Source organism: Crocodylus siamensis, chromosome 6, assembly GCF_052110815.1.
Source record: "Crocodylus siamensis isolate JL-2025a chromosome 6, ASM5211081v1, whole genome shotgun sequence".
NCBI classification, from domain to species: Eukaryota; Metazoa; Chordata; order Crocodylia; family Crocodylidae; genus Crocodylus; species Crocodylus siamensis.
The window spans coordinates 80351345-80371947 of record NC_143400.1 but is presented as its reverse complement, the minus strand read 5'-3'; the positions used below and the strand labels follow the sequence as shown (position 1 = coordinate 80371947).

The 20603-nt window shown below is 41.8% G+C and overlaps 1 protein-coding gene across 1 annotated transcript in view; it reads left to right on the top strand.

Annotated features, from left to right (window-relative positions):
- LOC149863059 (maltase-glucoamylase-like) overlaps nucleotides 1–20603 on the top strand; it is a 151538-nt gene that overhangs the window by 111893 nt on the left and 19042 nt on the right. The window contains exons 38-45 of the mRNA XM_090051177.1: nucleotides 1157–1290; nucleotides 1900–1934; nucleotides 2025–2141; nucleotides 4500–4648; nucleotides 10425–10509; nucleotides 10621–10677; nucleotides 13205–13329; nucleotides 14462–14550. Of these exons, the coding sequence (XP_089907303.1) occupies nucleotides 1157–1290; nucleotides 1900–1934; nucleotides 2025–2141; nucleotides 4500–4648; nucleotides 10425–10509; nucleotides 10621–10677; nucleotides 13205–13329; nucleotides 14462–14550 (791 nt within the window). The remainder of the gene's footprint in view (nucleotides 1–1156; nucleotides 1291–1899; nucleotides 1935–2024; nucleotides 2142–4499; nucleotides 4649–10424; nucleotides 10510–10620; nucleotides 10678–13204; nucleotides 13330–14461; nucleotides 14551–20603) is intronic.

Sequence of the window (20603 nt, the reverse complement as noted above, 5' to 3'; positions counted from 1 at the left end):
GGTGTATATTCTGTTTTGAGATCTGCTAGACCAGGCTTGTCCAACATGTGACCCGTGGGCCATCATGCGGCCCTCCAAGCTGTTTTCTGAGGCTCGAGGTGCTGTGACGGGAAACAAAAGTAAACACTGTACTTTCGTTTTGGGGGGGGTGATGGGATACCACTTTCTGTGAGGTCTTTGAATATGGCTCGCCAGCCCACTGGGTGATAAAAAGTTCATGATCTGGCCCCACATTCAAAAGGTTGGACGCCCCTGCACTAGACCATTGATAGCAGACGTCCCCAAGTGCTGATATGTCCTGAGGCCAACTCTGGATGGTCAAGACATGCTTCTAGGAAAATGCCATTGTAATGGATCTATAGATTTAGCACAAGAAGAATAGGAAAATGTATTTCTTCTAACCCAAAAAAGTCCTTTATTTGAGTTTTAGTGCCCTTGGATGTAGTTTTGTTTGAAAACAGAAAGGTGATTTAAACTGGTGATGAAACCACATAATCAATGGGCTTGCTGTTTATATGCTGTATGATTTAAGAAAGTTGAATGAAGTTATTTTGACTATTGAAACATTCTTAAATTAAGGGAAATTCAGGATATATATGGGCATTCCCTTGCAGCTAGAATCAGGTTGGTCTTGTTGTGTCTTTAACCTGAAAGCAAGTGGAAGTACCCATTGTAACAGGTCTATGAGCCTTAATACTCAAAAGAAAATTTTCAGTCAAGTACATATAATTTTTTTCTATTTATCTTTGTTCAGTGAGTTATCTTTTAATTTACTTAAATATCCAAGGCTTTTTGAAAGTATGACCATATTACATTTACAGACTCTCTTCCACTTTTTGTCTGGGTTTTAAGCATTTTTAAACAACTGGAGTAGATTGAAGATGCAGCATTATCTGAGACAGCTGTGCTGTCATTACCATGACCTTTTGTATGTTTTAATGTGACCTGTAATTGTTATTTTCAACTTCTCTGGTAGTAGATAATGGATATTCATTGCCTAGGACTATCTACATAAACGTAAGCTTGCCTACCTTTCAAATTTCCTTTATATTTCCTATTTTTTTGTATTAAATTTAATGTTCCTACAAGCACTTATGCAAGGTCTCTTAGTTTTTTTCCACATATAATGGGCTTTTTGTTCCAATTTCATTGTTAGTGCTTTACAGAAGGTCACAAAGGAACGTGGAATTGTCATCACCCGTTCAACATATCCATCTAGTGGAAGATGGGCTGGGCACTGGCTTGGTGATAATACTGCAGCTTGGGATCAACTTTATAAATCTATTATTGGTATGTGAAATCAGCCGTCTTTCTAGTCAATATATGCTTTATATCAACTTTACTCTTTGACACTTAGGTCTTTTATTTGTATCCTCTGACATCCTTAAACCAATGATAATGGATGCCAGGGAGGGTGTAACAGAGGATGGATAGCTCTAGACATGCCCTATTCATATACTCTCCCTCAACAGCATCTACTACTGCCACTGACAGTGATGGGATAGTGGGCTAGATGGACCATTGGAGTGATCCAGTATGGTGTATCATATGTTTTTACCTGCTTTTATGAGGGTTAGAGTAGAAGAAATGTAACTTTAAGCAAAATAAGGATTTTAGCAGTCAAAATTCAGATATTAATCCTTTTCTTGACCCATACTCCATATTGCTGAAGTTGCTAAATAGATATTAGACTTCATAGAGGTACTTCCAACTCCCACCAAAGTCATCTCTGATTCTTCTCTACTCTCTGCTCACCAGTCTGCTTCACTGCTTTTGAGAAGACAGCTTGCAGCAATGCTTGCAGGGAGGGAAGAACTGTACTTTGTAGAAACTATATAAATGCCTTTAAAATGCCAAAGAAAATACCAATCAATAAAGTTGCATTATATTTTCTTGCAGGCATGATGGATTTTAGCCTCTTTGGAATATCCTATGTAAGTTAGTATTATTAATATATATTTTAAACATTTTTACCCATTTGTAATAATCTGCAAATTCAAATTGAATTTGTTTTACACTTTCAGACTGGAGCAGATATCTGTGGGTTCTTCAAGGATACAGAGTATGAAATGTGTGCCCGCTGGATGCAGCTGGGAGCCTTTTATCCATTTTCTAGAAATCACAATGGCAAAGGATCAAAGGTAGGTCATAAGTTGTTTTTTTTTATTTGTTGTGCACCAATAATGTGCTTGGGGATGCAAAGATCATGAGTAGTCCTGCTGTGACTAAAGAAAAGAGTAGTAGAGTAGAAGGGCCACATTGGGTCCCATTGGGTTTAAGCTCTCTAAAATACAACTGCTTATTTTAGAATAAGTGTTCTTGGGATGCCCTAGATGTAAGTGGGTGTTCCAGGATTGTATCCTGCTAACTTCAAGTTGTCAGTTGGATTTGAACCACTTTCTTTGAAAATGCATAAAGGTTTGAAAGTGTTAAGGGTGAAAACCTTGCACTACTGAAGTCAGCGGGAGCTTTGCCATTGGTTTCAGCAGAGCAAGGATTTTTTTCTAGAGTTGTGCAAGACCATTGACTCAAACCAGGAATTCGATCAAATGTAGCTTAATTTCCAATGTGCTAAGCAACAGTAATTCACATAGCATACACGTCTAGGCTACATGCAATCAGTGTTGGATACCAGATTTGGTGATGCATGTTTATTAGCACTTGCTGGCTGTTTTTCATCACAAAGTGATGTCTGGGAAGATGACAGCACGTTCCTGATGTGGCCGCTATTCTGCTTTGGGTTCCTATAGATCTATGTGAATATACATGAAGTTGTCAGATGCATAATTTGGCTGGAGTAGGATTTAGTTGTGGAAAACGAAATGTATTTGAATGAAAGCTTGTTTGAAATTCAGACTGCAAACTAGTTCTTACACAAAACATTTGCTATTTCTTTCAAGAGAGCTTAGAGGTACTAGCAGCGGAAATCTCCTAGTTGGCTTAGTTTTGTGTCTTGTGCTTATGACCCAGCAAAAATAAATGTATTGGCATTTAATATAATATGCTGGTGTTTTATGTTAGATATACTGGGGTGCCTCTAGGAGGGAGTCAGCAAGACATAATGTTAATTACAAGCAAGGCTTGCTTCATCAGGGCTAGCAAGAAGCAGTGCAAAAGAAGATCTGTTGTACCAGCTAAAGCAACAGCATTTGGGAAAGATTTCATCCCCTGGGAATTATATATAGTATTTGTAATGCCACCATTCAGAGGGAAGTGTGGTATTATCTTTATCCTGTAGGTACAGCCCGATGGGAGGTGCAGAGGTGACCATTCTCCTGGCTCCCTAAAGAGATGGTATTCTAAGTTAAACCATATACCGGTGTATACCATGATATTCTGAAACTGAAATCCAGCTCATCCTTCCACCTTCCTCCTCCCATGTATACCTTTAAAGAAATCTTTTATACCTACAATGCTAAAATAAATGTTCTCTTTTTTTGACATAGACACTTAAGGTAGCAAGATTGACCTTAGTGTTCTTATCCCGTAATTGTTCACAGTTAGAGGGCAAATCAGAAAATGAAACACTGTAATATGATGCTTGAGGGAGTATGCAAAATGACAGTGTTTTGCTTATATTGCCTCTATCGAATACTGTCTTTCTTTAAAGAATAAAAGGAAACTTATTGTCTAGATGTAGGACAGTGCTAGCTGAGGAGTGTATTGTGGAGAGCTGTAAAAGAAGGTAACTGAGAAAATAAAAAAAAATAGAACCAGCACTTATGTTCCAGTTAGAGCTTCAAGTCTAGCAGAGTAGAGCTATTTATATGGCATATATCTAATGGATTAAAGTCTCCTTTTAAAAACAGTGTGCTTTATCTTGCAGCAGCACACCTTTCGATTGGATTTTTAAAGCCTTTAAAAATGCAGATGCAGGGTTATCATGTTGCTTCCAGTCTTACCCAATTTGCCAAGGTATTGTTCAATACATTTAATAAAGATTGAAAGTGCTCCCTGACATCACTCATTAGTGCTTCTTTTTCTTTTTGAAAGTCCTGAGTGCTGCCCTGAAGGAAAGAAGGATAATAAATTATGTACAACAAAATGTGTCACATATTCAGTGGAGTTTGCATTAAAATCTTTCTCCCTCTCCTAGTATTTTCCATAGGTTTTTCTGACCTTTCCCCTTTATGAGTTTCCCTGCTTAGAGCTCATAGTGACACCTACTGCTATTTACTGTCACTTTGTCCTTCGGAGAGAGAAAAACTCTGCAGTTTTGTGTGAAAAGGGTTTTCAGTGCAAAAGTTTATAGAGAATGTCTCATCTAGGAATAATTATCAGGGTTGGTGAGGTCACATATGTACTCTCTCAATATCATTATTGCTATATATATTCAATAACTGCTGCTACTGTTACACCTAATGGTGCTCCCACTGCATCTGCTACATCTACCATTGAAGACTTACAGGAACATTAACAGTTGCCTTGAGCCATTTATATTTTCTGTTCTTGAAAAGAGAAAATAGTTTGAATAACAACAACCTCTTTGTCCTTTCTAGAGGCAAGATCCTGTTGCCTTTGATGAAGCATTTCAAAATATTTCCAGAAATGTACTCAATACAAGATACACATTGTTACCCTATCTCTACACATTAATGTATGGAGCCCATGCCCATGGTAGCACTGTGGTACGTCCTATTCTCCATGAGTAAGTATTTGTGTTTTCCTCAGTTGAACATTATTTTCATGAGTATCCCAAGATTGCCTTAATCAGTGTTTTTTTTAAGGAATAATTTATCAAGATGGTAGAGATTATTCTTTATAAATGTGCAAAAGAACAGATAAGAACTGTTTGATGCTAAATCCCACCTCCCATACCTATCAATACCACTGGCTCCAAGGAGTTGCCATCCTCTGTAAAACTGTATATTTGTGTCTGTCGGCTCATTTACACATCGCCATATGGCGACATTGGTACAGCACCATGCTTTAGTACTTCCTTTTGCTGCTACATCTCCATAGAGACGCGCTATACCAGGGGAGTGCAGTGCTACAACAACATAGCTGATGATCATGTATAGACTCACGTGATTACTATATCACCATAGCATACCATACAGTGACATAGTACATTGCTGTGTCACCATACGGCAATGTGTAGACGTGCTGTATATGTATGCATGTAAAAAAAAGTTTTCTATTTCCATCTTTGCTAAGTCAGTGATTTTCTTGATTTTGATGGGGGTTGTTCTCCCTTTTTAGTCCCTGGATGTGTATACCTCCATCAGAGAGGTGGAGCACAAGAGAAAATTCTACCAGAGCTTTGTAAACCTGACACAAATTATGTCTGTCCATATAGTGTGTTTGAGACAAAGATATATTTTATTCTTTATTTTCTGATTGTTCAGCAATGACATGTCAAGGTTTCACAAATTTCTAGTAATTTGGATGCCTTGGTTTTGCTTACACTGACACACTGAGAAACACTTTAAAAGAGCTTGATTTTAAAAGGGTGTACTTTCTGCAAATCAGGCCCCTTTAAGGTTTCAAACATTAGAATTTAAGTTGGAAATATACAAGCAACAAATTACACTAAATTAAAAGGGATCGAGGGTAACCTTCAGTGACGACATCTACACATGTGGTTTCTTGAGGAGTAGAATCATTAGATACAGAGTACAAATGAAATGGTAATAGGTCCCAATAAACCAATTAACACTGTCAGGGACAGTAGTATCTTATGGCAGAGTAATTAACTGCAATTAAATGCACTTGTAGATGCTAACTGTGGGCCTAAATTGTGCCCAGACAGCACTTAGTCACATGACTCTGCACTTTCATCCCCAGCCAGCCCCTCTGCTGTCCAACACCACTTCACAGTGATCAGGACAGATCAGGGTAGAAGTGGCCTTGGCATAAACTGCTTTGCTTTGGGCCATAGGTGATGCACTGGGGAGGGAATGTGCCCACCTGACAAGGCCGCCACTAATGGCAGTGCCTGCGGGAACTCACCAGCTCCATTCCTGCTGCCACCACTGACGTCAGTCCTTGTGGGAGTTCAGCAGCTCCACTCCTGCTGCTCATGTCAACAGTAGTGCCTGCAGGAGCTCACTAGCTCCAGGCTCACCGTTGATGGTGGTGCCTGCAGGAGCTCACCAGCTCCAGTCCTGCTGCCAATGCTGGCAGCAGCTCTGTGAGTGCCCCAGACTACCCATGGTGACTACCCCTTCCCTTTCCCTCCCCTCAGACTACCCATGCCCTGGGTTCACATGTAGATGCTGTGACAAGGAGTAGTTTACTGCAGCTCAAACTGCCCCAGAGTGTATTGGTTCAAATGAATTGCATGTGTATATGCACCCAATCCAACTATGTTTGCCCTACAGTAAATAGAAGCTAAATTCCAGTTTTATCCAAGGGGTAAGTTCAGGCATACAGTTAGTTACCACTGGATAAGTCCACACCCCCATTTAGCTTTCAGTGATTTGTTCAAATGTCCATACTCTCTTTGTTGACACTGTTGAACTGATTGAAATTGTCAGATCGGTAGGTTGAAAGTTTTCATTTGCTAACTAAGGTCCTGGAAGCAGTGTAGGCTGGTGTCCATGTAGGGATTTAGAATAGCTTAGACTGGTCATTACCATACTTGAAAATATTAACAAGAATCATTAAAAATGATAATTAAATACCAATTCAGTACTGGAAAGAGTACTGGCCTAGAAGGGGGTCCACCGTATTTTCCTTTCCTCTTCTTAACTTGTTTCATTTTTTTCCAGTAAAGGAAAACACAGTAGGAGAATTAAAAACAAAACAGAAAGAGAAGCAAAGGCAAAAACAGTGAAATGTAATATTAAGGTTTCATTTCTAAATGGTTTACAGAGGGTTGATAAATGATTTAATAGATGTTAAGAGTAATTTTATAGGTCATCAGCAGGGATCTTGGTTTTATCTGATTAAAAAAAAATCCCCATTTTTCAGATAGAAAAAAGTAATCCTCATTTTTTCTGTGATTCAAGTGAAACACCACACACGCGCGCGCACACACACATTTTTGTTTCTGTGATTAAAATGAAACACTATATATATATATGTGGTGTTTCATTTTAATGACAGAAAAATATAATATAATTAATATCTTTTGTGGTATCCAACTGATTTCTAGTTACTTATAACTATGAGATGAAAAAAAAATCCCTGTTTTTTAATAGAAAAAAGTAACCCCAAATCCACATTTTTCTGTGATTAAAATGAAATATATATAGGTGGTATTTCATTTTAATCACAGAAGAATGTGGATTTAGGGTTACTTTTTTCTATTACAAAATGAAGATTTTTTTTTTTATCTCATAGTTATAAATAACTACAAACTAGTTGGATAGCACAAAAAGATATTAATCATTTAGCAATGGAAACTAAATATTAAGGGCCAGGGCAGACTATTAAGCACCTAAGTGTGATCCTATTCTACCCTGTTAAGGTCCCTGAATAACTATTTTTTGTTACATGCTGCTATCTTAGCCTTAAAGCTAAGTTCTGAAAAACAGTGAGGAGGGACCCACTCATTAAGTTTTTCAGGGACTCAAGTGGGATGGAATAGAATGACGTTTAGGTACTTAAATAAAAGCAAGTGCCTAACAGATGGAGTAGAGATGGCCCTATGCATATATGAAAGGCAACAGATGAACTCCAGACTTGCAGACTGATGCAGAGTCAATCCTGATGGTACCATTTCAGTAGTGATCCCCTGCTCTAAAATACATGATCTAGATCAATGTTTGTGAGTCAAAGTGCCACAGCACCTTCAGTTGCTGCAAGATCCTTTGAAGTGTACCACAAGGTATGAGAAGATAAGGAGTTGGGAGGACATTAGCACAGGCTCCAGCTGCTCCCTGCCTGGCAACTCCCTTCCCTCCACAGTCCCTTCCCTCCACAGTCCCTCTGCAAGTAGATAAGCAGATGCTTGTCCCAGGTCATGTCTATAAGAGACACTTTACTGCACAGTAGACCAGTCTGCTGCACAGTAAAACATCACAGTCTACACAGGAAGGGCATTTACTGTGTGGTAAAGTAAACTACTGCACAGTTAGCTAGTCCTTGTATTTACTAATTACATAGTAGTTACTGCACAGTACTGCACTTGTAGACACTGACCAGGAAAAACATTTGCTTCTGGTCAGCCTAGGCTGCAGGGGGCCATGGGATAGGGAACCCTTGGTCCCCACTCCTGGTACTGCTCAGCTCCCTGATCCCCACAGGAGCTGGGAGCTGATTAGCACCAGGACTGGGGATCGCTCTGCTCCCTGTACTGGCTCTCAGTTCCCAGCGTGGAGCTGGGAGCTCCGGAGAGTGAGCAGGGGCTGGGAACTCAGCTCCCACTTACTTTCCAGAGCAGCTCTGTGTGGCATGAAGCTGGAAACTCCAGCTGCCACTCGCTCTCTGAGCTTCCCACCTCTGCACTGCACAGACCTGCTCCTGGGGAGGGAGTGGGGCGGGGGGCTAGGAACCCAACCAGGGCAGCTGTTGGTGAGCACCCTGCTGAGCCTGGGTTGGGGGGTGTGGTAAAGGACTGGCAGGCAGCTGGTCCACACCTGGGACAGCTCCCAGCAAAATTATGCCAGGCAGGAAAGCCCCACCTGGTAGGGAACTCACTGGCAGCTATGTGTCCTGATGCTCATGGGGCCAAAAGAGTTCTTCTGGCTGCAGTGGCAGCTGTCTTCTAGCCCCATGCACATCAGGTCGAAAGACCCAGTGTACATGGGGTCGAAAGACAGCTGTCACTGCAGCCAGCAGAGCTCTTCTGGCCCTGTGCACATCAGAACCAGCCTGGAGTGCCACCTGGTTACTGCAGGAGGGGCAGAGCAGGACTTGCTCCCAACAGGTTGCATATGTAGATGTGCTCCCAGGGCAGGCTTATTGAGAAGTATTTTACTGTACAGTAAACCAAATGTGGATGAATAGTACATGTAGACGCATCCCAGGGTGGATCTTTCTCTCTTGCTCTTCCTCATAGGAGGGGGTATGCCCTGTTATAAATAAATCAGTTTTTGAAATAGGATGCTACTCAAAAAAAATTATGGAAGGATAGCTAGGGGTCAAAGGCTGAAAACCATTGATCCAAACCAAATGTTAAAAATATTTTTTTCTGATTCAGAATTTTAGTCATAGATTTATGGAAAAAAGCCTGATCTTTTCTGGAGTTTCAGCTATGAGAAAATCTGTGATCATCTTGTAGCTTTAGACTTAATTGAAAATAACATATTTAATACATGGATGGGGTTTTTTTCCCCATCATTCCAAATTGATTAGCAGAGGCATCCATTTTCCCTTCACAGAATTAATTTCTATAAAAACAAAATGATTATAGTTTTATTGAATGAGCAGATTGAGGAAATTTGTTCTCCGCTAGAAACCTTCCAGTACCAGCTTTATGAAAACATATTAAAGGAAGTATTTCCTGGTTGTGTCATAAATTTAAGACTAAAGGCCAGTTTGCTTCAGTAGTTCCATATTATTTGTTTTTAACATTGCATTAATGGCAAGAAAAATACATGTTTGCACTGAATCCTTTGGAGATGATAAACCAGACTGAATAAAATAAGAACTGACTTTAAACTTATTCCCAAATCATACTGCATCCAGACTGCTTACAGGTTTAAAAATAGTTGGCTTAGTTTGAGAACATATTATTCCCATTGCTGAACATTAACTTGCTCCAGTTGACTTCAGAGGAACTAATTATGTGAGGCACTGTGTAAAAAAGTGATTAAGGGGTTCTCACTGTGGCTGTTAATTAATTTTACTATTGCTGTTCCCGGGAACCTAACAGTGAACCTTTCAAGAAACAAATCTTTCCAGTTTCGTGACTAAACTGAGTGAAAAGCAAACAAAAGTAAAATCATCATCATCATCATAATACCTTGTATTTCCATCCTGACTTTTTGTATGACGATCTGTATAAATTCCCAGTGGCCATGTCTGCACAAGATGCTGACTGTGAAATCATTATGGCGCAGCCCTTTACTTCTTGTTTATAGCAGTACTAAATGACTGCGCAGTAACCAGAGTCACTGCACAGTAGCATTGCCAAATGCCTTTTTCGTGATGCTGGCTGTGCAGTAGCTTGTCACTACTGCACTGTAGCGCTGCATCATGCTTTCTGCCAGTAGTCACGGGCTACAGCACAGTCAGTGTCTTGTGTAGATGTGGCCAGTATATATTAAATGTAAGTGGAAAAGTAAATTCCCCAATTCAAAACCACAATTTGAATTTTACAAATTCCACAATTTTGTCAAATTGATCCAACGTCAATTTTTTGAAAGATGTATTAACACTCTGAATAATTCTGTAGTAATATAATCACCATTAGCAGTAATATAAGTAAAGTGGGGGGTGAGTTTTAGAGCTTTAGATATGTCAGGTGAACTTAGAAGAAGACATTTTTGAACAGTTTGTTACCATGTGCATAATAATGATTTCCTTGATTTTAGGTTTGTGGAAGACAAAACGACGTGGGATGTGTACAAGCAGTTTCTCTGGGGACCTGCACTACTCATTAGCCCTGTATTGGATCCAGTAAGCATTTATATCTAATTGTATATGAGTGGACTTTTAAAAGTGTTTTTTCTTCTCTTCACTTCACTTTTTTCCTTTACTTTATATAACATATATGTGTTTAAATTCCAGAATGCTACATCGGTACAGGCTTATATTCCCAATGCCCGCTGGTATGATTATTATACGGTAAGTGATTTTTTTTAAACCTTCAACTCATGGTAGAGGTGATCTCTTTTCTTCAACCAACTAGATATTTGCAAAAAAAATAATTTTTTTTTTAAATTTGCATGCTTTTGGGCACACTCGCCCTTCTTCAGGCATAAGAGAATGACCTTCTTCCTAATGGTAAGAACTGTTAGAATAGAATAGAATACTCTGCTTGCCTCAGTAATAGACTCTTCTCAGTTGAAGCTAAAAATAAGAGCGAGAATCCTTGAGATAGTGAGGAAAAGGAAGGTTTATACTGCTGGCAAAGGATGTGCAGGATAGGACTAGGATATTATTGGTAGGAATACAGTAAATTGTGGCATGGAGGGTGGATAGCAGCTAGGGAAGTGATTAATAGAACAAGTGCAGTCAGAAGAGGGATAAAGATTGATATGGTTGATGAGATAGGATAGCATACTTGGATGATTTTAAAACAGTCTTTAGTAAGGAAATGACATCAGTTTGGAAATCAATTGATACATTTTGGATTTTAGATCTCATTCTGTGAGGTGCTTATCACCAGCAATAAGAATTAAGAGCAGTTAACATTTTCAGTGACGTCTGAAGAAGTCAAAATACAGTTTCAACTCATGAAGTTTCATTACAGAAGTATTAAGATGATAGGATCATAGGAAAGTGGAGCTACAGGATACTTCATGAGGTCATCTAGTTTAGTGCCCTGCTCGAGACAGAATCCTCTCTGACCATACATAACAGAATGTGCCCCCTCTGGGGCAGGGGGGAGGAGGGAGTGCACTATGTCCATTTTCTTTCTCCCGCTTCCCCAGTCTGGCCTGGTTCTCTTGCTTACCATGTCTTGATGTTAAAATTAATATATTTGGGAAGCTGCCCTCAGAGAACCAAAGTTCAGCTTTAGCACCTTGCCTCCACCCTGCTCAACAGCAGGCTGCTGGTCTGCACAATCTGCACTCCCTAGCCTGAGCAGGACTTGGTCTCTCTCTTGGCTGCCCCCCCTGGCCCTGTCTCTCTCTAAGCTTTAGCCCTTTACAGCCCACTAGCTCCCTAGACTTTATAGCTTGCTCCTGTGTCCTTAATATGGCACAGGATTAAGTACAGCCAGTACTTTAAGAACTGGCTTAAGTTACAGCCAGTTCTCCTGGAATCCTTTTCTCCTCCAAATTGCTTCCCAGACGATCCTTCCCACCAGTTTTCTGAGTTTGTTAAAGTCTACTTTTCTGAAGTCCCATGTCTTTATTCTGCTGTTCTTCTTTCCTCCTTGCAGGATCTTGAACTCTATCATCGTGTAGACACTCTCACACAAAGTACCTTCCACATGCACATTTTTAATGAGTTTCTTCCTGTTTGTGAGTAGAAGGTTGAGAAGACTTTTGTCCTTAATTGTGCTCTCCATCACCTGTACCAAAAAGTTATACCGAACACAGTCCAGGACTTTGTTGGATTGCCTGTACACTGCTGTTTTTCCTTCCCAGTAGACGTTACAGTAATTAAAGACCTCCATGAGAAGGAGGTCCTACCGTTTGCAATTTGGAAACTTCCATCAGTTGTTTAAAGAAGGTCTTGTCCACTGCCACCTCTTGATTTAATGGCTCATAACAGATGCCTATCATGACAGCCTTATTTCTATTTTTCCCTCTGGCTTTACCCACTTACATCATAATTGCTTAGTTATACCAGGACCTCCAATTCTTCCCATGCTTCTCATGTTAGTATATAAACATTTCAGGTTTCTAAATAATGGTCCTTTTCTCTCCCTAAGAACATGGCTAAGGCTTCCACTATTGCCTCTCATTATTAAGCTTTTTATCAAGGTTCCTTGTCTCTACTTACCTTTGTGCTTTTTGTCTCCATCTACTGGTAAACCTACTGTAAAGTTAAAAGAGGAGTTCATGTTTATGGAGGTAGGAAGGGTCTGACCAAGATGCTTCTCTGTAAATTATGCGTTCAGGTATGCAAATCTGAGTTCATGATACCATGATTAATGTGAATAATTCCACATAAAAACATTTTTATAACAATATTATGTTAACTTTGACACAACTGTAATAATGATGAGTGAAATAGGTAAGATATTTGAAAGTCACAAATAGATACATTCTCAAAGACCTTTACTTCCATAAACATTTTTTAGTGCTTCTCATGACTTTGATGTCTATCTGATATCTATCCCAGGACAGGAGAAGTAGAGAGACATAACTTGGAGCAATTTAACTGTATCTGCCTTCACAGGAAGAAAATAGGAGAAAGCAAAAGATACTTAATTTATCATTATTTGTCATTCAGTTAGGCATTCAGTTGCCTAACTTTAGGCCATTTCCTATCCACTAGTTTCAAACTATTGTTTTATTAATGCATAATTTTGTTTTCTTAGTGTGTCTTAAAACTATTGCAGAGGTACCATTGTGTCAAAAAGTCTTGTAAATGACGATTCCAATAATGTATATCAACCAACATTTCTATGATCCAATTCTTTCATCTTGCATAACTGCTATTAAGAAGTAACTGAACTGAAGTCATTTTTTAACAGGAGAAGGATATTGGCTTGAGGGGACAATTCAGTCATTTTTCAGCTCCTCTTGAACATATCAACCTTCACATCCGAGGCGGTTACATTATTCCCTGGCAATACCCTGCTCTTAATACTGCTTCCAGGTACTGTGAGATGAACTGGAAAACTGAAATTTGTGCGTGGGGGATGTGTTATTTGTGAATGTAGATGCTGAAAGATGCTTAGTAGTCCAGAGTATTAAAAGTTTTCCCAACTGAGATGGCCTAGAGAACAGGTGATAAGACAGGTACAGAAAAATTTCAGTTTATCACATGGTGGAAAAATATAAGAGGGAATCAGTTTAAGAATGTTTTATTATAACTTAAAAAGTTATGTTTAAGTTATGATTACATGGTGAGTCACCCGTTAGAACCCCTTCTGTCTCTCGGAGTGCACATTAGGTGATAGGCCTGGCTTTCAGCACCTCATTTTAGAAGGACATATGGTTCTATCAGGTTTACGCTGGATTTCTGGGCTGCAGCCTCTGGTTTTTTGCCATACATTTTAACACAACAAATCCGATTAATTTTGATACCTGAAATTTCTTTGCTTTGCACATCTGACACAATAATACTGTAGTTACACAGGAACGATCTTTCAGAACGTACAAGGTATGTCTGTATAGCTGGGTTGAATGTGCATTGTCTTGGTTAGGAGACTGGTACCTACTTGATAAACATGAATGTTCCACAGCAAAGTAATCCCCATGTTACTGTGTCTTCAGTGCTAAATGTTTCATAGGCATAAGACAGTACAACAGTGCAAATATAGCCAAGGAGATGCACCATTTTGGAAAACAGGCACATATACATCTTGTCTTAACCTATGTATAAATTTAACCTATTCATCACGCATTTTGTTATACCTTAGTTCAGGCACCCCTTTTCAGTAGCAGAGTTAGTGTTCAGCCATACAGATGCTCTGTCTCTCTGTGTCCCCTACAGCTGATGGCTTCCAACTCGTCCTGAAAATACTAGTATATTTAAGGTATAAACATAACCTTTGGTTTTTAAGTTTAGCCTGGGAAGACTAAGGTCCCACAGCCTTCATGGATGCCAGGCTAGGGTTATTTCTCACTAAGTATTTTGTGAACTGTTTCATGAAGGACCCTTGGTACTAACTATGACAGTCCCCTATCTTTCTCCTTGCTTCCTCCCTACTCCCCCATATCCAAACTGTGGCTACGAAGAAATGGAGAAAAACATAATGTGTTTGTTGGATCTAATTTTATTTTAGTCGAAGAAACCCAATGGGACTTACTGTCGCTTTGGATGATGGTGGACTTGCTCGAGGTCAGCTGTATTGGGATGATGGGAACAGCATTGGTGAGCATAATTTTCTTTTGTCTCATAATAAACCTTAAAATCTTTTCAAGTTATATTACATTATAAAATATTATGTATAAATATTGTTTTTCCCTTGTTACCTTATATTGCTGATTTGAACAGTTGAGTTTTGCATGTTTTTTAATTATACTTTTCTTTCAAATTTGGTGTGTAAATAATTGTCCATCTAGATTGACTTCTGTATATGCATATGCACCCCAATCATGATGATATTTTTGCATGTGCATAGTTCTCTTGTATACAATGTAACTGCATGTGCAAATGAGAGCTTTGTAGGAATTTACCCATAAAAATATTCTGAGACTCAGAATTCTACAACTTAGAGTGCATGTTTAGAGTCTCAAATTTGCAAAGACCCACTGAAGGTAGGGGGTCTATGTACTAGGCTCCTCCCACATTCTGTTGCAAATTTCAAGATCAGGGTTTACAAGGTGGAAACTGAAAAACGGTCTTACTTACCTGTTCTTACTGGAGTTCTTTTAGCTGAATTCTCTAATTACACTGTACTTACTGGTGCAGACAAAAATAACAATGTTCACCTGATCTGGCCACGGAAAGCACAGTTTACAGCTGTGACCAAACACAAGTGCAAGGCTGCAGACCACTTCAAAAATGGCTGATTGTGTGAAAACCTAAACCCTCATTGTATGAGGGGTCAGATGAAGATATTTCAAAATAGAGCATCTTCTGAAATTTGTCTACACTGCCTGCCACCTTGCCAGAATGGGAGGAGGGAAAGGGAGCAGAGGAAGTTCATTCTGGGGGGGTTTCAGCCCCCACTGGAAGATGGGGTGGGTGTATTGGGCTCCCCTGATGTGGGGAGGGCTCCAATTCACCCACTCCATCCTCCAGCCCAGGATAGGGAACCCCTAGAATGAGTTCCCTCTGCTCCCTTTCCCCCCTCCCATTCTGAAACAGGGACATGCTGGGAAAGAGGAGGGGCTGTTGTGAGGGGAAACCAGCTGGCAGCCAGCAACTAGATTCCCACACCCCCTGGAACCAGCAGTAAACTTCTGTTTGGTCTCAGGGATCAGAACAATTCCTGCAATGTGTTTTCACTTACAGGGTGGAGTTGTACTTCAGTCTGCACCCATAGTGCCCATGTGGCAGAAATCAGAGTATTTTTTGCCTTTGGTGTCACCTGCACCCAGTTGATCTTGAAGCCCATTTACACAAATAGCATAAAATGGACAACTGACCTCTCTTTCTTCTCAGTGAAATTAATGGTAATATGGGAAGGAGAAGAGTATAGGATACACAGACAATGCATCTTGAAGAATGCCAATTACCAGTAACTTCCCTTTCTTCTTTGAGTGCTTATCTGTACGTGCCATCAGTTCAAATGGATGATTCCCAGGGTGGGTGGGCCCAGAAGAACTAGAGACAGTATAGAGAATAGTAGTAGGGATGATTAGTGGCATGGAGGAGCTCCCATTTGAGGAGAGACTAATTAGGCTAGGCCTATTCAATTTTGAAAAAGAGAAGCTTGAGGGGGGGTACATGATAAGTGTTTACAAAATACTAAATGGTGAAGAAAAGGTAAATAGGGATTTATTATTTACTTCTTCTCACAATAGGGGTCATAAAATGAAACTAGGAAGCAGTAACTTTAAAACTACCTAAAGGAAGTTCTTTTTCACATAGCATGTAACTAAAGTGTAGAACTCATTGCCTCAAGATATTACAGAAGCTGGTAGTCTAGCCAGATTCAAACAGGGATCAGACACATTCTTGGAGAAAAGAAGCATTACTAGTTATTGAACCTGGGAGTTAAAGGTATGCTCTCTGAATCAGAACTTTCTAGGCATTAAATGCTGGAGGCTACAAGTAGAAAAGGACCAGGGGAAAAACTTTGGTTATACTTTGTTCATGCTCCCTTTCAGCATCTGCTCTCTACCACTGTGTGATACAGGATACTGGACAAGGTGGACTTATGGTCTGACCCAGTAAATGGCAAATCTTACGTTCTTCTAGTCTTATATTAAAGATTAAGAGAGTAGCCTTAACCATAGTTTCATAGTAGGGTCAAAAGGGACCTGAGCAGATTTCATAGATTTCATATACATTAGGGCTGGAAGGGACCTCGGAAGATCATTGAGTCCAGCCTCCCGCCCAAAGGGCAGGAAGTCAGCTGGGGTCATAGGATCCCAGCAAGATAAGCATCTGATTTGCTTTTGAAGGTGTTCAATGTAAGTGCTTGAACCACCTCCGCTGGCAGGCTGTTCCAGACCATGGGGGCTTGGACAGTAAAGAAATTCTTCCTAATGTCCAGCCTGAAATGGTCTTGCAATAATTTATGACCATTCAACCTCATCATCCCTTGGGGCACTCTGGTGAACAAACATTTCCCCAGATACTGGCGGTCACCCCTGATAAACTTATAGGTGGCCATCAGATCACATCTGAGACTGTGCTTTTCCAGGCTAAAGAGTCCCATGTCTTTCAGCCTGTCATTGTAAGGTCTGTTTTCCTGACCTCTGATCACACATGTGGCTCTTCTCTGCACTCTCTCAAGCTTCTCCACATCCTTTTTGAATTGTGGAGCCCAAAACTGGACGCAGTACTCCAGCTGCGGCCTCACCAAGGCCGAGTACAAGGGGAGAATGACGTCCCGGGATTTGCTTGAGAAGCATCTACAGATGCAAGCCAGCATTTTGGTCGCTTTAGTAGCTGCAGCATCACATTGCAGGCTCATGTTCATCTTGTGGTCAGTGATGACCCCCAAGTCTCTTTCTTCTGCAGTGCTATCCAGCGTGGCACTGCTGAGCCTATAAGGATGCTGCAGGTGTTTCTTCCCCAGGTGGAGAACCTTGCGTTTTTCGGTGTTAAACACCATCAGGTTCTCATCTGCCCATTTGCTGAGCTTGTCCAGGTCAGCCTGGATCACCCGCCTATCTTCTGGTGTGGATGCTTTGCCCCAAAGTTTGGTGTCATCGGCGAACTTGGCCAGTCCGCTCCTGACTCCAATGTCCACATCATTAATGAAGATGTTGAACAATATGGGTCCAAGGACAGAGCCTTGGGGGACCCCACTGGTCACAGGACACCATGATGAGTGACTGCCCTCAATTACTACCCTCTGGGTCTGACCACAGAGCCAATTTCCCAGCCAGTGGATCATGGTGAACCCAAGGCCACAATTGGCCAGTTTTGCCAAAAGGTAATCATGGGATACCAAATCGAAGGCTTTTTTGAAGTCAAGATATATGACATCAATCTCTTCTCCCTTGTCTAAGTGATAAGTCACCTGGTCGTAGAAGGAAATGAGATTGATGTCAAGCAAGACCTACCCACAACAAACCCAGGCTGGCTATCCCTTAGGATGTTGGTGTCGGCCAGTCCATTAAGGATGGCCTCCTTAATAAACTTTTCTAAGATCTTCCCCGGGATAGAAGTCAGGCTGATAGGCCTATAGTTAGCCGGATCCACTTTCCTCTGTTTCTTGAAGATAGGCACCACATTGGCCTTCTTCCAGTCTCTGGGCACTACACCAGAGCTCCAGGAGTTCTCAAAGATCCATGCCAGGGGCTGGGCTATGATGCTCACCAGCTGCTTGAGTACCCTGGGGTGTAGATTGTCAGGACCAGCAGACTTGAAGGTATCCAGCTTCTCAAGATGTTCCTTCACAAGGTCAGCATTTATGGAGGGCAGGGAATCTCCCTCACCTGGACCTCTCTGTCCCGTAGCGGGCATGGGCATCCCATGAGACTGATGAAAGACTGAGGCAAAGTACCCATTTAATAGGTTGTCTTTTTCCTGGGCGTCAGTTGTCAGTTGCCCCATCTGGTTCAGCAGGGGTCCAATGTTGCCCTTGCTTTTCCTCCAGCTCCCCACATATCTGACAAAGCGCTTTTTATTGTCCTTGGTGCTCAAAGCTAGTTGGAGTTCATTTGCAGCCTTGGCTTTCCTGGTTTGCTCCCTGCAGGACAAGACAAGTACAGAATAATCCTGCTCGGAGGTGAATCCCGTCCTTCATCCTTTGTAGGCCTTTCTTTTTAGCTTTAGGAGGTCTGCTAGGTCCCTGGAGAGCCAGGGGGGCTGCTGTGCCCACTTCCTGCCTTTCCTCTGAGATGGAATAGACTTAGCTTGTGCATTGAGGATTACTCCCTTGAGGAGCAACCACTCTTATTGAACTCCCCTCTCCCTGGGATCATGGTCCGTTAGGGCCTCACTGACAAGCCTCCTGAGCTTGTCAAAGTCGGCTTTTCTGAAGTCAAGGACTTCTGTGTTGCTGACTGACTTGCCAGCTTTACAGCGGATGGTGAAGGTGATCAGTTTGTGGTCGCTGTCACCCAACTTCCCATCGATCTCTAGGTTGCCAATTAGGTCATCCCCCGTAGCCAGTGCCAGGTCAAGCAGCGGTTTGCCTCTTGTTGGCCCATAGACTTCTTGAGTCAGGTAGAGGCCATCCACTCATGAGAGGAAGCTTTGGAACCGCTTGGATTTTTCTGAGTGATTCTCCCACGAGATGTCTGCGTAATTGAAGTCACCCATGAAAACCATGGTCCTGGAGCATGCAGCCTCAGTCAGTTCCCGGGCAAACTCCTGGTCAAGCTTAGGACTTTGGGTAGGAGTTCTGTAGTAGATTCCAAGTATTGCATCCCCTGCGCCATGTTCCACATGTATTTTAACCCAGAGGGTGTCCAGTTGTCCACCCCGTTCACCAACATCAGTTTGCACGGACATGTAGCTTTCCTTAACATAGAGAGATACATCCCCGCCCCTTTTAACTACACGATCCCTCCTGTACAGGGTATAGGCATCTATACCTGAGGTCCAGTCATGGGTGAAGTTCCACGAGGTCTCTGTTATCCCTATGACATCATAATTATTTGCATTGAGTAGGAGGACAAGCTCCTCCTGCTTATTCCTCAAGTTCCTGGCATTTGTGTACAGGCAGGCAAGTGTGCCCTTCGGGGCTCTTGCCTTGCCCACAGATTGTCAGCAGGTTCAGATGCTCTCCACCCCAGGGTGTTGAGGGAGCTAGCTGAAGTTATTGCAGGGCCCTTGGCACGGCTTTACGAGCGCTCGTGGTGCTTGGGCCAGGTGCCAGATGACTGGAAGATAGCTAACGTGGTCCCCATCTTCAAAAAAGCCAAGAGAGAGGACCCGGGCAACTATAGGTCCTCTCCCGTAGCAAGTCTTACCTCTATCCTTGGGAAACTGAGAAGATCCTCAAGGAGCATATATGTGATGGGCCGGCTTCAGGGATGATGCTCAAGGGCAACCAGAACAGTTTCATTAGGGGCAAGTCATGTCAGACCAACCTGATTGCCTTTTATGATCAGGTCACAAAGGCAATGGATGCAGGTGTTGCCATGGACGTAGTCTTTCTAGACTTCAGCAGGGCATTTGACACTGTCTCCCACCCCATCCTCATTAAAAAAACTAGGCGACTGTGGCATTGATGCCTACACAGTCAGATGGATTGCAAATTGGCTCAAGGGTTGTACTCAGAGGGTGGTGGTGGATGGGTCATATTTGACCTGGGGGGAAGTGGCCAGCGGAGTCCCCCCAGGGCTCAGTCCTGGGGCCTGCACTGTTCAATTTCTTCATCAGCGATTTGGGCGATGGCGTGAAATGCAACCTGTTTAAATTCGCTGATGCTACCAAAATTTAGGGTGAGGTGAGCACACTAGTAGGGAGGGAAAGACTGGATAGGTTACAGGAGTGGGATGACATAAACAGGATGCGTTTCAATACTGACAAGTGCAGGGTGCTGCACTTAGGCAGTAGAAACCAGCAGCACACTTATAGAATGGCAAACTCCCTTCTTGAGAGCACGGAGGCAGAAAGGGGGCTTGGAGTCATTATTGACTCCAAGATGAACATGGGCTGACAATACGAGGTGATGATTGGCAGAGCTAACCGGACCTTGTCGTGCATCCACAGATGCATCTCAAGTAGAGCCAGGGAGGTGATCCTCCCCCTCTATGCGACACTGGTCAGGCCACAGCCGGAGTACTGCGCCCAGTTCTGTGCACCCCACTTCAGGAGGGATGTGGACAACATTGAAATGGTCCAGAGGAGGG